Here is a 16,413-nt window from a genome sequence, read left to right as displayed (position 1 = left end):
ACTCTGACAGTCTTTGGAACCTGGGATTAAAAGTATTGAGCATCCACCGCTTGTTGAATTTGTTACCACTCTTATACATCAAGCTGGGTCTGATGAAGAGCTTTGTCACAGTCATGGACAAAACACAAGCAGCTTTCAAGTACCTCCAGGGAAAATTTCCAAGGTTAAATGAAGCTAAGATGAATGAAGATGTCTTTGTCCTCAGATTCGTGAACTTATTCAAGAGGATGCATTTGACCCTTTACTGATTTTTAAAGTGTTACATAAACAGGAAAGGTGAAATATTATGTAAAGCAACCATAAACATATGAAAAGACTTAGGTTTACAATTTATGATTAAAATTCTATTATCTACACAGTATACATAAACATAAAGTTAAATATGTTGAAAATAAAAAATAGTAGCCCACCAGTTGTTTTAGTTGTCCTGTTTGAATTCAACACATCTAAATGCATAATAAACAGCATATTTTATCTCTGAAACAGATGACTTAAAAAAAATTGTAGACCAGTGTAATTGGTTTCATTGTTATACTGCTCTAATAGTTAAGGGGTTTCTCCTGATATTCAGCCTAAATCTGTCTTCTTGCATTTTGAGCCCATTATTATGTGTCTTGCACTCTGGAATATTTGAGAACAGATCCTGCTCTGTATGACTATCAAGAATTTGAAAAGTTCTATCCTATCTCCCCTCAGTCTTCTTTTCTCAGTTCTTTCAGTCTTTCCTTTAAAAAGATTTCTTTATAAATCTATATGAAAGATTGAGTGGAAATAGTCAGGTTACTAATGGTGATTACATGAAAATTGAAGGGAAAGGGATTGGCATTTTACAATGTGAACTGTCTGATGAAATAAGTGAGACCATTGTAAGTGATGTATTGTTTGCTCCTGAACTCCAGTGCAAGATATTAAGTGCATCGGCTTTGGATGAGAAAGGCTTTTCTATACATTTTGAAAATGGAAAGTGTACAGTAATGAAAGATTGTGGAATATATTTTCAAGAAGTTAGATCTAATGGTTTGTATAAATTGAGTCTTCTAGATCAGTGGTCCCCAACCGTTTTGACACCAGGAACCGGCTTAGTTGAAAACCATTCTCCCAAGGACCGGGGAGGGGGGAGCTTGTTATGCAATAGGGTGTTGGAGGATAGCTTTGAATCGAGCTCATTGCATGTATTGTGCTGGGACAGATGAGCTGCGAGCAGGAGCAGGAGGTGAGCTACAATTGAAGCTCTGCCTCCTGTCAGATGAGCAGCGGCATTAGAACCTAATAGGAGCGCACTTACAGGAGGCAGAGCTTCGCTCACCGCTCACCTCCTGCTCACTGCTCATCTGTCCTGGCGGCTTAGTACTTCCAAGGCCATGGACCGACACCGGTCCGTGGACCAGGGGTTGAGGACCCCTGTTTTAGATGAACAGCAATGAATCAACACAGTGCAAGCTCAGAGAGAATATGGCAACACCTTGGAGCTGTGGCATCATCATTTCACACACGGAGTTCCAAAAGCAATTCTGGAGCTGCAGAACCAAAAGCTTGCTGCAAGCATCAAGATAAATCCACATGATGCACCCAACACAACCAGATGTATAAGCTGCAGCACAGAAAAGAATGTTTGACCCTCATTCCTCCCAAGGACTAAGCGAAAAAGCACCAGGATGCTGGATACACAGTGACTTGTATGGCACTCAGTATGCCACCACTGGGACATAATAGATATATTCTAATATCTATTGATGATTTCTTTAGGTATTGTGGCACCTACCTGCTGAAGGAAAAGAGTGAGACACATGATATACTGAAGAACTGCATGGCCATGGCAAGCAACATATTTTAAAGAAAACTCAAGAAACTTCAGACCAATAACAGTGGTGATTACGTTTTGCACCACACATATGTTTTCCTAGAAGTTCAAGCCTATTGCAAGAACTGCTTCACATACCCCTGAGCAGAAAGGAATAGTTGAAAGAACACTGAGATCTCTTTTGGAGATGACAAGATGCATGCTTGAGGATGCAAAGTTGCCCAACAAATTTTGGAGTGATGCAATCCTGAGACCAACATATCTCCGGAACAGATTGCCAACTAAAGGGACCATGAAAACACCATATGAGTTATGGAATAACAAAGTACCAAGCGTAGAACATATCAGATTTTTTTTTGAAACATGGCATATGTTATATAGCAAAACAGAAAAGGCAAAAACTGCACTCTAGAACTGAAGAGACCATTTTGCTTGGTTATACTCCTGGTAGCAAAGGATATAAAGTGAGGAACTAAAAACAGGTGAAGTCAGTGTAAGACATATGGTTCGTTTTGATAAACAAAAGGAAGCCCACAAAAGAGGAACTGAAGATCTGCACTCAGAAACAGACAAACCCAAAAGCTGGACAAAGGATTGAGGGTGAGTGAAAATCCCACTTCTGCAGTCCTTCTCCACCTATTGTCATGGGTTGTTAACAGTACTTAACAGTGGTATTTCTGGTGTGTGGTCCTGATCTTCCTGGGGACAGATGAAAGGGCAGCATGATAAATAAGAGACAGATTGTGTCTAAGGCCTCTTCCCCTGTTGAGTGGGGGATTACCTATATGCACATGTATGGCCTCCCTGACCCCTCTCTCAAACCACCTATCTTCTCGGTCCAAAATGAGTATATCTTGGTCATCAAATGAGTGTCCTTTGTCCTTCAAATGAAGGAACATGGCTGATTGTCATCCTGAGCCATTGCCCCTTCTGTGCTGGGCCATTCTCTTGTTTAGTGGCTGTTTGGTTTCTCCAATGTAGAGCTCTGAACACTCCTTTTTGCACTGGACATTTACTGTTAATGGACCCATGACAAGGGTTGGAGAATGACTGCAGAACTGGATTTTCACTCACCCCCACTCGTCCTTTATCCATCTAACAAGCCTATTCAGACCAGGGGGAAGTGAAACCAATGTGGAGGCTATATGAGGGGTCTACCAACTCTCCTCAGACTGAAGAAGCTACTTGGATGTGTAGCGAAACATTTCAACCTAGCAAGAAAGAAATCCAGTTGCCATGACCCAACTTCCAGATAACCACACCTGGATGACTGAGAATCTTCACAGATACAACATTTTATTTGTGCATTAAAGTTGATAGGTAGCAGATGGGTCATACATGCTAAATCAGAAACAAAAGATAGTTGAGCTTTTGGGAACATTAGGCCTCCAAGATGCCTGTAGTGTAGTAACACCTATTGAAACAGATTTCCTGAGAAAAAAGGAGGCAAATGAACCTTTGCCATATAACAGTAAATACAGAACAGCTGTAGGTAAGTTGTACCTCACAACCACTACCAGGCCAGATATTGTTATTGCTGTAGGAATACTAAGCAGAAAAATTAGTTCACCAACACAGAATGAATGAATAGCTGTAAATAAGGTAGCTAGATATTTGAAGGGGATAATGGATTTTAAGTTAAGATTGCCAGCTATTAAAAACCCAATACTTGTAGGATACAGTTATGCAGATTGAGCAGAGGATAGTACAGATTAAGTCCACTAGTAATTTCCTGTTCATGCATAGTGGTGATCCTATTCCATGGGCTAGTCAAAATCAAGATGCCGTAGCTTTGTCTTCCACAGAGTCTGAACTTATTAGTGCAGTGGAAGAATGCAGAGAAATGCTGTGGCTTTGAAATAAAGAACGAGAGGCCAGTCTAGATGATGGAAGACAACCAGAGCTGCATCAGGCTGTCACAAAATGATGAGTGAACACACCAAACACATAAATGTGAGATACCACAGTACGAGACCTGACTGAGAAAAATGTCATTGAGATGGTCTACTGTCCCACCACAAAAATGGTAGCAGACATCCTGACCAAACCTCTTTCAAGAGATGGATCTGAGAAATTGTGTCGCAAGATGGATCTTCAAGAGGGCAGCTGCATGCAAGTTTGAGAAATGTTGATGCTTTTACAACTTCACATTTTTTCTGCAGAAGATGTGGCTGGAAGGGACCTAGCTTGGCTGAGGTGGCTGTCAATCTATCCTACACTAACTAGTTGTTCCCTGCCTCTGAATTCAAAGAGAGCCCCACCTCTCTGTTCTAGGGTCCTTTTCTCTCTCTTGTTGATTGGAGTCAGGCAGTCTGTTACTGGAAGCAGTTATGTTTATCACTTTGCTGTTTCATCTATTCAACTGTAAGTAATTAAACCACTTATTCTTTCTGTTAATGTCTCAGAGTGAGTTATTGAGATTGCGAGTGCCAGTTAATGAGAAAAGGGTGGACAAATCTGTGTAACTTGAAGCTATTCTGCTCTGTGAATCCATGCACTTTACTGCACAGCTAAATGAATTTAATAAAAACTCAGAACTCTGCAACACTAACCACATATTTCTGAGCATTCATACTGTTGTAGCAAAAAAGGAATACTGATAGTGCTTGGGTGTGTTTGTCTTCAGACTGGTTTTGTCAGCAAAACCCAGCATCTTGTTATTTCTTGTTATGACTTAAATAATACTCCACAGGAACCTTCCTGTTGTCTTAGTTTTATTTCATAGTCATTAATTATGAATTTTAATACAGCATTGTAGCACTGTCATTAGCAGAGCACATCTCAGTAAATATTTGGGAAAACTGTCAAATATTTTGTGCTGCATTTTTCAGTTGAAAGAGGGCATCTGTGTGCAGAAGGAAGATTTTGTTCATTTGTGCATATAATTTTTAGTGTTGCCTTTGTGTCTATTTAATAGAATCTACTAACTTGTAATGAACGCAACAAGAGAGGTGACATGATATAGAGTAATAGGGAATGCTTCAGAACAGAGAGTCTTCAATACTCCTGTGTGACATGTCATTCATGCATTGTACTGTCCAGAAACCATAATACATAGTAATTTTGGTGTCAGTAACAATCCCTCCTCCAAAACCCTAGCATGTACCAGATTTAGAGGGCATGGTCATGGTGATTGCCCTGTCCTCTGCTGATCCTTGGAAGTGATGAGCTGTAGACAGGTAGCTCTGCCTCCCAAGCTTCCCCATATGAGGCAGGAAATAAAGATCCATGTGACACGCGCCTCATCCTACCCCATTGCAATCGCCTCTAGATGCTGGAAAAAGAAATAGAAAGGAAGAACAAAAAAACATTCAGCGGCCCATGCCACCAGAGAAAGAAGCAGTAGCAGCCGCTTGGTTACCTGAGCATTTTGTTCTTTGATTGCTGGGTTAAAGGAGAGGTCCTGAGATGCAAGGTATTAATTGTAGCTTTTGGGTTTGTCTGTTTCTGAGTGCAGATGACCTCAGAAGTGACCCTTCCATAACACGGACAAACCCAAAAGCTACACCTTGTGTCTTAGGAGCTCCCCTTGAAACCAGCAATTGAAGGAGAGTGAGGCTCTCAAGGAGCCAAGTGGCTCCCTTTCTTTCTCTGGCGGCTTGTGCTGCGGAATGGCTGCTGTTTCTTTCTTTTCCTTTTCCCAGTATCCAGGCGGATTGCAGTGGGGTTGGATGACATTTATTGGAACTTTTCTATTTCATTATTAGGATTTCTATGCTTGCTCCATACATATTTTAAAGAGAAAAAAGCATTTAGGCAACATTCAGGATGTAGCACTTTGTAAACCACTAGGTTTTGTGCAGGGGGAAAGGGTAGTAGAGAACAGGAAGAGAAGGAAGAGAAGGGGAACTGAAACTTCCTTTAAAACAAAGTAGTTATGTTGATTCTGACTTATGGCAACCCTTCCCAGGAGTTTTTAGGTATAAAATGCTCAGAGTTGGTTTGTCTTTCCCTTCTTCTGGTGGCACTCTAGGACAGTGCAGCTTGCCCCTGACTACCCAGATGGGTCTTCTTCCAGGAGAAAATTAGGGAATTGAAATCTTGAGCAGATGCTCTAACTCTCTGAGCAAACTAGCCAGCTAGCTTAAACTTTACCGCTTTCAAAATTGCCTACAAATGGTTTTTCCTCTATGGAATTAAACATCTCTTTTGCATGTTGCCTTTTTGTTCCCCATTGCCCCTTTCCCAAAGCAGATTTTCAAGCTGCGAAAAATAAGTTTGGGGAAAACAGTACAATTTTATGTTACCTGCATAATTTAGCCCACAGGATATGTTCTTATACATCCACCACTTTGTTCTTCTTCTGCTGCTGCTTTGCAAGAAATATAGCAAAAAGGAAAGGACTTAGGAAGTGGGTAAGACAGCCATGAAAGGGCTGCACGATCACAGCCTTTTGATCCTGAAGCAGCCATGAAAGGGCTTCAGGATCAAAGGGCTGCGATCATGCAGCCTTTACCTGAAGGGAGCCTTCCCTTCCTTTTTGCTAAGCCCTGTAGCTTTGCAAAAGGCAAGGAAAAGTGGCTATCAAAGGGAGCCCTTTGATCCCTGCTTTTCCCTTCCTTTTGCTAAGCTCCATGGCTTAACAAAATGAAAGGAAAAGCAGGGATGAAAATTTCTAATTTGGGGTTAGAAAAGGGGGGTTGTCTTATCAACGAAAAAATACAGTAAATATGGGAAATGAGAGGATGATGATTATGACGACGACAACGATGACGATGACGATGATGATGATGATGATGATGATGATGATTAATTCATCCAAAGTGATGTGGACAGATTATATTTACCACGAATAATTAGAGACCCTTGATTACTGCAAATACAGCAGGTGGTACAGGAGGAAAAAAGAAGCCTAAATGATTATATCAGTAGAAGCAGAGAAAAAATACTTAAGGTATTGAAAATGGAGCACATTTTTAATACAAGAGAAACAAAGGCTTAATATAAGAAACAACAATTTGAAAATAAATTAAACAGTTGGAAAAATAAACCACTACATGGACAACACCTGAAAAATATTGATGGAAATCATGATCATAATTCAATATGGGACTGGCTAAAACTGGGGGCCCTTAAAAAAGAAACCGAAGGTTTGATTTCTGCTGTACAACAAACACTCCGAACCAACATGATGGAAAGCTAAGATTGAAGGAATTAGTGCTAACAGCAAATGTTGACTCTGCCAAGAAAAGATGAAACTGTGTCACATCTCATCTAGATTGTATAAACAGATTACAAAGTTAGACATGATAGAGTGGCAAAATTACTGCAATGGTCATTATGCAAAAAATATAACTTGCCAGCCTCCAAAAACCTGTGGGAACATCAGGTAGAGAAGGTGTCAGAAAATGAGGAAGTCAAGATTTTGTGGGATTTCCAGATCCAAACTGATAGACACCCTAAACACAGCAGACATACATGGTAGTAACAGAATGAAGAAATGTCTGGATCATTGACATTGCAATTCCAGGGGATGCCAGAGTTGAAAATAAAGAATTGGAAAAACTAACAAAGTACAGAGACCTGGCAATCGAAACATCTTGCCTCTGGATGAAACACACCGCAGTGGTCCCTGTAGTCATTGGGAACAATATCAAGAAACTTCACACAGTATTATAAGCAGTAGAGATCTTAGAAATCACATAATAAGAGCTGCAAAAAAATGGCAATATTAGGAACAGCATACATACTATACATACTAAACTGATATTTAACAGATACTTAGGTTTTTGGTGCCTGGTGTTTCTTAATAATAATAATAATAATAATAATAATAATAATAATAATAATAATAATAATAATAATAATAATAATAATAATAATAATAATAATAATAATAATAATAACAACAACAACAATACAGTGGTGCCTCGCTAGACAGTTACCCCGCATGACAGTTTTTTCGCTAGACATTGACTTTTTGCGATCGCTATAGCAATTTGCAAAACAGTGATTCCTATGGAGGAATTTCGCTGGACAATGCTTGGTCCCTGCTTCGCAAACTGATTTTCACTAGACAATGACGATTCTTCCCCATTGGAACGCATTAAACAGGTTTCAATGCATTCCAATAGGGGAATGCTTTTTGCTAGACAATTATTTTGCTAAACAGCGATTTCAGTGGAATGGATTATCATCGTCTAGCGAGGCACCACTGTAGTAGTAGTAGTAGTAGTAGCAGCAGCAGCAGCAGCAGCAGCAGCAGCAGCAATAATAATAATAATAATAATAATAATAATAATAATAATAATAATAATAATAATAATAATAATAATAATAATAATAATAATAATAATAATAATAATAATGTACGCTTTTACATTGAAGCTGGGTCCAAATCAGTAACTTGGAAAAATGTTTTATGTTATTTCTCTCTTGAGAGTACATATTGGTCCAGGTAAGTAATTTTAGATCCTCAGCTTATTAGACTTAACCAAAACACTTTTAGATGGCTATGTATATTATCTCAATTCTGAAGCACACAACCAATACTCCTCTCACACCCAGCTATTTCATCCTTTTTAATCGCCTCTACATTCTTGATACAATCGTGCAGAGAAACAAAAAACCTGTCTCCTAACCCTGATAAGAAAGATTTTTAAGCATAATGCTTGGCATTTAAATCATAGAAGCCTCATGAATGTAAAAATAAAACAGTTTGTTTCAGCTGCCCTATTGCTGAGCTAATTTACTTTTGAATCAGCACTGTTTTTATATGAAAAAAAAATACATTTTAGAGGGAAAAATAAACTGCTATTGCTATGTAGATACGTAATAAAGTAAATTCTTTTTGCTTTGAATGTACTAGGCCAGCAACCTGCTGCCTATGAAATATTTTCAAAGAAAAATATGTTACAAGATGCAATGTCAGCCTTGGAATGCACCAGCCAGCCCAGGTGCTGACACTGGACTTTCGGCCATGGTCTGCTGTTGTCTTGGTAGGCAGCTGGAGGCCCTGGACTGCGAGTGCCCCTGACTGTGGCCCAAAAGCTCATTTCTAGTTGCACCACTTTAATTTATTCATGCTACCATAACAGAGATAAGGTTAGTATGTCCAAGCAGATAATGACTTCAGATAGTTAATAGGTCGAATTCTTTGTTCTTTAATTGATTCTTTGTGTTTGATTGGAAGAGTTACAATGAATCATGTGTTTTACAGAAACAAGAAATTCTTCAACTATCCACGACACAACAGAAAAAGAAAAAAAACGATTTCTGGGATTTTTCAAGACTAGTAAACGAAACAGTAGGGTAAATATTATGCTTCCTGTATTAAATTAACTATTCCCATTTTGAGCTTGGAATGATTTCTTTTCAAAGCAAGCAATGACTAAATAATTATTAGCTAATTCTAACAGATAGTTCTGGCGGGTAGCTTATTACAAATGAGTAATGTAGCACATTATTAATGTCTCCTTGACAATTGGTTACCCTTTAAAAAATTGTTAAAAATAATTGACCCTCTTGTAACAAGTTAACATTGTTGGTGATTTTGCTTCTCTTTTAAGTATCGTGATGACATGGGCTCTTGTTACTTGAACAGGGTAGTAAGAACACTAATTTACTTCCAAGCTCTGTTGCCTTTAAGTTTATGTCTATATTTTCTCCCCTGGCTTGTACTTGTTATTTGTTAAGTGCATGATCTTAATCACACTTCTTCATTATGGTCTCTGTACATCATACATACAGCTTTTATACCTGCACAGGACTACCTTGTCTCAGCTTTATGAAGCATACTTGTTGTAGAAAGGCTGACGGATTTAAGCCCATTCTGGGGAGTGGAGGGACCCCTCAGTCAAACAGTTATCTAGATGTCTCCTCAGCTATCCATCCCCTTCATCTGGAGAAGCTGATATGTGGTCTAAGTACTTTAGCCCACATAGCAGTCAGATGAAGTATCACTATGAATGTTGAGGTGTCATGAAAAGCAAGTAATCTCAGCTGAATCTGTAGCACTTATTACCTAAGGGAAAGAGGTGTCCCAAAGCTAAGACAAGCACATTCCTCTGAAATCAGGAAAGCAAAGAAGAAATGAAAATACAAGAAGAGTTTGTCTGTACATGTGCCATTGGAACCGCATTTATCCTTGTCCTTCATGCATCAGCCTCCAGGATCCAGAGACTTCACCATTTTCATTTTTGAAGCACATGGCTTTCCAAGATGTTTAGGTGATGTAGTTGACCTCTGAAAGGGAGAGGAAGAAGGGTGCAGTACTGAGAGAAGATATTTGGACCACTGCTAGAACCTTTAGGCTTAGACTTCCTGTCCTGGAAATTCCAAGTTTCCTGACATTGGCTACCTCTCATACCAACTCTTCAGAAAACAGAGGAAACTCTTTAAAAATCATAACCTCTGCTTTTTGTTTTGCTTAAGTTTACTCTTTAGTAGATTAGAACTAACACTGAAAGGTTTCAGTCTGAACTATTTTTGTTGGAGCTTTATTCCACTCCTAATCTTTGTTAGAAATCAGCTTTCTTTCAGACTAGAACTTTGGAAAAATTGAAAAAACCTTGAGACCTTTTAGGAAATAATATTTTATGCTAGAGTTTCATTTTTTGGTCATAAATGGATTAGGTAAAGGTAAAGGTTGCCCTTAACATTTATTCCAGTCATGTCCAACTCTAGGGCACGGTGCTGATCTCTGTTTCCAAGCCATAGAGTGAGCGTTTTTGTCTGAAGACAGTTTCCATGGTCACGTGGACTAGACATGGAACACCGTTACCTTCCCACCGTGGTGGTATCTATTTATCTACCCGCATTTACATGCTTTCGAACTGCTAGGTTGGCAGGAGCTGGGACAAGCGACGGGAGCTCACTCCGTGGCTTGGATTCAATCTTACGACTGCTTGGTCTTCTTGATGTTGCAGCACAGAGGCTTCTGTGGTTTAACCCGCAGCACCACCACGTCCCTCTACCATAAATGGATTAGCATTGACCAAAGAAACCCTTCATGCTTGAACTCCACCTCGGTATGAAACAAAATGAACAGTCAGCTCCTGGAGCTGGTTTTTTTTAAAATGGAAATTTTTGTCACTGTTTGACACTGTTAGTATCAACTTGAAGCTTGCCTTGTCTCAACAGCAGGAAAAATGCAAATGTCATTAGACAGAATTGGGTACATACAAGGAACAACTACTATTTCTGGCCAAGAAGGTTTGAATACTCTTGTTCATTATCCTATTGTTGGAATTACAGATGGGCATTAATTTAAAAAATGGGATTTTGTTGCAATTCATGATTCATCAAGGTTTACAATTCATGAATTGTGAATTTATGATTTCCCCCAACAAACTGATGAGTTGCTTTGTTGAATTGTCTTTAAAACACTATAAAACAGCTCCCCAGGCACCTAGAGACACCAAAATCACACAGAAGCTTTCCCTGACTCGCCTATACAGGCCCTTCATATTTGGTGAAATCTTGATTTCAGGTGTATGAGTTATACACCCATGAATTGGGTTTCCCTAGGAAAGTGACAGGAAACTAGCATAGTCTGCCGCCAGGCAGAGAGGCAGATGGCATTGGCATACTTCAGTATGCCACCAGGCACACAGACAGACGGTATTGAGGTAGTATGTTTTGCCACCAGGCACAGAAATGGATGGCATTGAGGTAGTTTGGTTTGCCAACAGGCACAGAGGTGGATGGAATTGGGGAAGTTTGCCACCAGGCATGGAGGCGTTTGGAATAGATGTACTTTTGTTTGCCACCAGGATCAGAGGTGGATGACACTGAGATAGGGATGGCAACTGAGGTGCTTTAGTTTGCTTCCAGGCACAGAGGTGTTTGGAACAGATATGGGCTTGGGGATGTTTGGGGGTTGGTGACTGGCTGGTGGGCAGGTTTCTTCTTCTTCCCCCTGAATTAGTGGGGTGGGACAGGTTTATTTCTTTCCCTGGTGGCACAGAGGCAGAAATGAGCCACATGGAACTAGGATGTGGGAGAGAGTGGGAATCAGGCAACCAAAGTACTGGTGTGATTCTGCTGGATTGGCGGGGTGGGACATTGAGGCAGACAGGCTTCTTTCTTCCATTGGTGGCATTGAGTTCAGTTTCTGCTCTGAGTGGGACAGAAAGAGGCAGGCAGATGATGTGGTGGACCTGGGGGACTCCAGCGGGCAGACAGACAGGCAGTGGTGTGGAGGCAGAGCTACTGTCATTGAAACCCTACCTTTTTGTGTTTAATAAGGGGAAATTCAACAAGGGAAGGTTCACCTTGATGAAGGACAGTTTCTCCACAATTACAGGATCCAAATGGGAGTGGTGGGATTAGAGCACTTCTCTGAGATGGGAGAAGACATGATCTCTCCGGACACTTGTGAGGGGAATGGAAAGGAGGTTCATGACCACCATGGACAGCTCTGGCCTTATGACTACTGTATTTTCCAAGTCCAAAATTGGACAGGATCTGATCAGGGGGGCTGGGAAGGGGGGTTCTGCCAGGTACTCCAGCACCATGGACCCTGCTTGGGTCCTCATCCTCCATTTGTCTGCCCCCTGTGACAACCACCTCGCTCACCACTGAACTTCAATAATGGGGGCTAGGGCCCTTGCCAGCAGAGGTCATTGCTTGTGGCTCCTGCGAACCATCTTTCCCCTCGTCTGACTTGTGCCTTGGCATCCCCACCTCCCCATGCACATGTCAGGTTACCAGTACCCTTCAGACCTCAGTGGAAAGCTCCATTCTCCGCTCCTCGAACTCTGCAGTGCATGCTGCCCTTGATGGGAGGATCACACAGGCAGGCCATGTGACAAGCTCTGTCCCTGCAGACAGGATGGAGTCACTTTCACACGCCTGCCTGCAATCTCTTCACCAAGGTCCTGGTCCATGGAAGGAGGGAAGGTTTTGCACCATACCAAACTCCAGGGACCAGTCAATGGCATGATTCAGGGGATGACCTGCCCCAGACTGGCTGTATGACCACACAGGACATCAGTGGTCTCTTCGAAGGGCTTGAGCACCTCCACCAACTGGGAGACTGCCAACCAGTCTGTGGCACTGATGCCCACCTCTCTTTCCTCAGGCAGAATGGCTGTGGAGGGCATAATATCCTCCAAAACAGTCTTCTGCACAACCAGGTGGGACACCATGGTGTTGGTGGATTTCCACCTGGTTGGCAGGTCCATCTGGAGAACATGTGTTTCCTGCCCCAACTCCTCCTGCTTCTCATTCAGCTGGCAGGCAGCTTTCAGGCTGTGTGAGAAATGGCCCACAAGTTGGCATAATTGCTCCAGGAGTTTCTGCATCTCTCAGGTGCCTGCATCTCACTTGAGCTTGATGTGGCTCCCCAGGCCAATGGCATCATGCACAAGGTGTAACTTATACACCATGCACACTGTGCCCTCGAAGCCCACCACATTCAGTGTCACCAACATGTTGTGCCAAGCATCCATGGATGACCTCACCCTCAAGTGGCCACTGCTGCAGTGCTGCCAGGAACTCATTGGCGATGTTCCTCCCTGTTGCCTAAGCCTCCATGTGCCACCCCTGCAGCAGAACGGACCTGTAGCCTGGTGGCGGGACAAGGGTCTCCCCCTGCAGCCCTGTTGCCAATGCCTTGCCGGTCCTCCGGCTGCCACCAGTGGGCTGTGAGTGAGAGGTACTCCACAGGTCAAACAAGAAGTGCAGCTTCTGCTCCTGTGCCCATTAAAACTGGTTATGGGCCACCTCCTGCCCAGAGTCATAGAGTAAGAGCAGGACTCTAGATGGTTTTCCATGAGGGGGGGGGTGTACCATGTGGTGAAAAAATGCAGCAACCAAAAGAAGGTCGGGGACAGTGGAAGCCCAAGCAGGGCAATCATCTCAGCGACAAGACGAGTGGCCACCTCCTCTGTTTCCACGCCCGCCTGCAAAGCCTGTGGAGGAGGAATGGTGCCTTTTCCTCCTTAGATCCAACTGCCCTTCATATCTACCTGCTCAATATGTATCTTGCTGCCTCCTAAACCACACTTCAAATAAAGGGGAGGAAAGGAAAAAGTAAATGGTATAATATAGGAGAGGGTATCATAATAAATTTTAGTTCTTTAAAAAGAGAAACAGGATGGTGGGTGTGGGTTGAAGGTGTTGTTGTTCTTGCTGTTAATATTGAAGAGTAATGGGAGGAAGGAGCATGAAAACTAATACCTCTAAATAACTAAATAGACAACCAGTTCCCACCACACACAAACACCTTTGAAATGGGTGTGTGTGTAAAATACATACACCCACCTACACCCATCCACCCCAAAAGATCACTCACTCTCTGCACGAACACACACCTAAAAAATAACTAATTCTTCAACTAAAATGCACCAGTTTTTTTTAAAAAAAGCCCTCCTCAGTGGCTCACTAATGAAAATAATAAAGAAATAAAGTATTTAAAATTAAATATGTGCTTTTTGAGCACACAGTAGTACTAACTGGAGCACACAGGCACCAGCAAACAAACAACCAGCTAGTAACCGCCACCACACAGAGAGACAAACGCCTCTGGAATTTAAGGGGGAGGGGAGGGCAAAATATAGACACACACATACACCCAAGAGATCACCCATCCTAACCTTCACCCTAAACCTCAAAAAATAACTAGCTTCTGAAATAAAATGTACCACAGCCAGCCCTACTTCCCAGCTAAAGAAAGCTCTCCCCAAATTTCCTCTATTTCAAATAATGAATGAAATAATGATGAAAATAAGTTTAAATGTAATTTAAATGCTTTGATGCCACTCTGAAAAACTGCTGGCTGCCTAAAGCACACAGATAGCACTGTAGCTCAGCTACCCAGAGCAGAACTCAGAGCAGAAGTGGGAAATGGCTGCAGGGAAAATGCTTATGAAGCCTCTGGAAAAAGAGTTCCCTCACAGCCTTTTCTGTAGTGCATTTGGCTGCCAACCCTGCCAATCCAGGACTCTCTAGGTCCCTCCCAGGGTTGCCTAGAGCTTCTGATTGGCAGCAGCAGGCTGCAAATGGCACAGGAGGCCCAAAAAGGGATAGACAAATCAAAAATTGGTCAAAATCTGTCACTTAGTATTTGTCAGGCTCCCCTTATTGAATACAAAGTGATGAATCAGAGATTTTCAACAAATATCACAATTCGGTTTTTTTATTCATTCCCATCTCTTGTTGGAAGATATATGAACAACTTTATACTTATTTATTTAGCCCATTGTCTTTGGTTTTCACTGGAGATCTTTCACAAACTTCTTGTTTCCTGCATCAGGTCCACTTACAATACTATCTTCATGCCTGGTCCTTGCCCCAAACCACAGTTATTGTACTTTGTTTCACTCCAAAATTATTTTGGTGGTTTCACTATGTTCATGTCTTAACCGCATGACATAATACCTTACAGAGAAACTGCATCTATTGACAAGTTCTACACTTTTGTGATCATAGTCCATCTATTCCAGATTATACATACTATGTTTATGGTGCCTTCAATTCTGTTTCCACCTGTAATTCCTTTACTAAAACTAATCCAGCTTTGCTACTGACATTTCTTTGTACAGTAGTGCCTCGCTTAACGAGCTCACCATTTAACGACGAATCCACATAGTGATCTATTTTTTTAGATTGCTAATGCGATCGCATTGCGATGTTCTGAATAGGCAAAACATCACATTGTGATGATCAGTAAGCGTTTCGCTTACCGATCTCCGCATTGCAATGTTTTTTTAAACAGCTGATTGGCGGTTCCAAAATGGTCGCCGGGTGCCCAAAATGGCCACTGCAAGTGTTTTCGCGCCCTGCCCTCGCTTGCCAAGGGTGCAAAAATGGAGGCGCTATGGAGGAACTTCGCTGACCTGTGAGTTTGGGAGCCATAGGAATGCATTAAACAAAGTTTAATGTGTTCGTATGGCTTTTTCCGTTCCGTTTAGCGATGTTTCTGCATAGCAACAATTAATCCAGAACGGATTAATGTCGCTATGGGGGGCACCACTGTATCAGTATCAAAAACATACAATCCCTCACTCACTTTCTCAGTAGCCCCCCCAATTACTTTGGTGCAACAATCACACTGTTATAACCAGTGCTTCAAGCCCTAATGCCGGCATCTGCAGTAATATTATCATCTGCTCTTCTTCCATCTTTGTGTTTCTCAGCATCTGTCTGGTTTCCTGTCATATCCATTTCTCATATTCCAGCAGGCTTACCACTGGTTTATCCTACTGTGATCTAACCATGTCAGTTCCATTCTGTTTTCACACATCATCTTCATTCAAGACCTACTGGGATCTGCCACACGTTAACTAAGCTGCCACCAACCATTCCCTATAAGAAGTCACACAGACCAGGGATGGATTTTCAACAAATAAAAGAATAAGGTTTATTTAAAACAACACACAGGGAAAATAAAACGATCAGGTGAATAAGATAAAGTAACGTGGCTTATTCTCATTCATACATGCATACAGTTTGGTTCACACAGAACCCTTAACTTGAAGCACAGACCCTGAACCTATCAGTTCTGGCTAACCAACAGACACCTGAACCTATCAGGTTGGTACTCTGACACACAGTAGTACCCTGTCTGACACACAGACTCCCACACCAGCTTCTTCTTCCCAGCTGCTGCTTCTTCACATCCCAGCGTCTGAACTTCTCCACACACGCTCCACATATATATACAGTAC

At 41.7% G+C, this 16,413-nt stretch overlaps 1 protein-coding gene across 14 annotated transcripts in view; it reads left to right on the top strand.

Annotated features, from left to right (window-relative positions):
• COBL (cordon-bleu WH2 repeat protein) overlaps window positions 1-16,413 on the top strand; it is a 187,648-nt gene that overhangs the window by 60,009 nt on the left and 111,226 nt on the right. For all 14 annotated transcript variants that reach the window (XM_078377595.1, XM_078377592.1, XM_073003890.2 and 11 more), the window contains one exon: window positions 8,961-9,052. In XM_078377595.1, the coding sequence (XP_078233721.1) occupies window positions 8,961-9,052 (92 nt within the window). The remainder of the gene's footprint in view (window positions 1-8,960; window positions 9,053-16,413) is intronic.

The sequence above is a fragment of the Pogona vitticeps genome, chromosome 6 (assembly GCF_051106095.1).
Source record: "Pogona vitticeps strain Pit_001003342236 chromosome 6, PviZW2.1, whole genome shotgun sequence".
In the NCBI taxonomy this organism is placed as follows: Eukaryota; Metazoa; Chordata; class Lepidosauria; order Squamata; family Agamidae; genus Pogona; species Pogona vitticeps.
The sequence above is the reverse complement of the archived record's forward strand: the minus strand, read 5'-3'. Positions and strand labels throughout refer to the sequence as shown.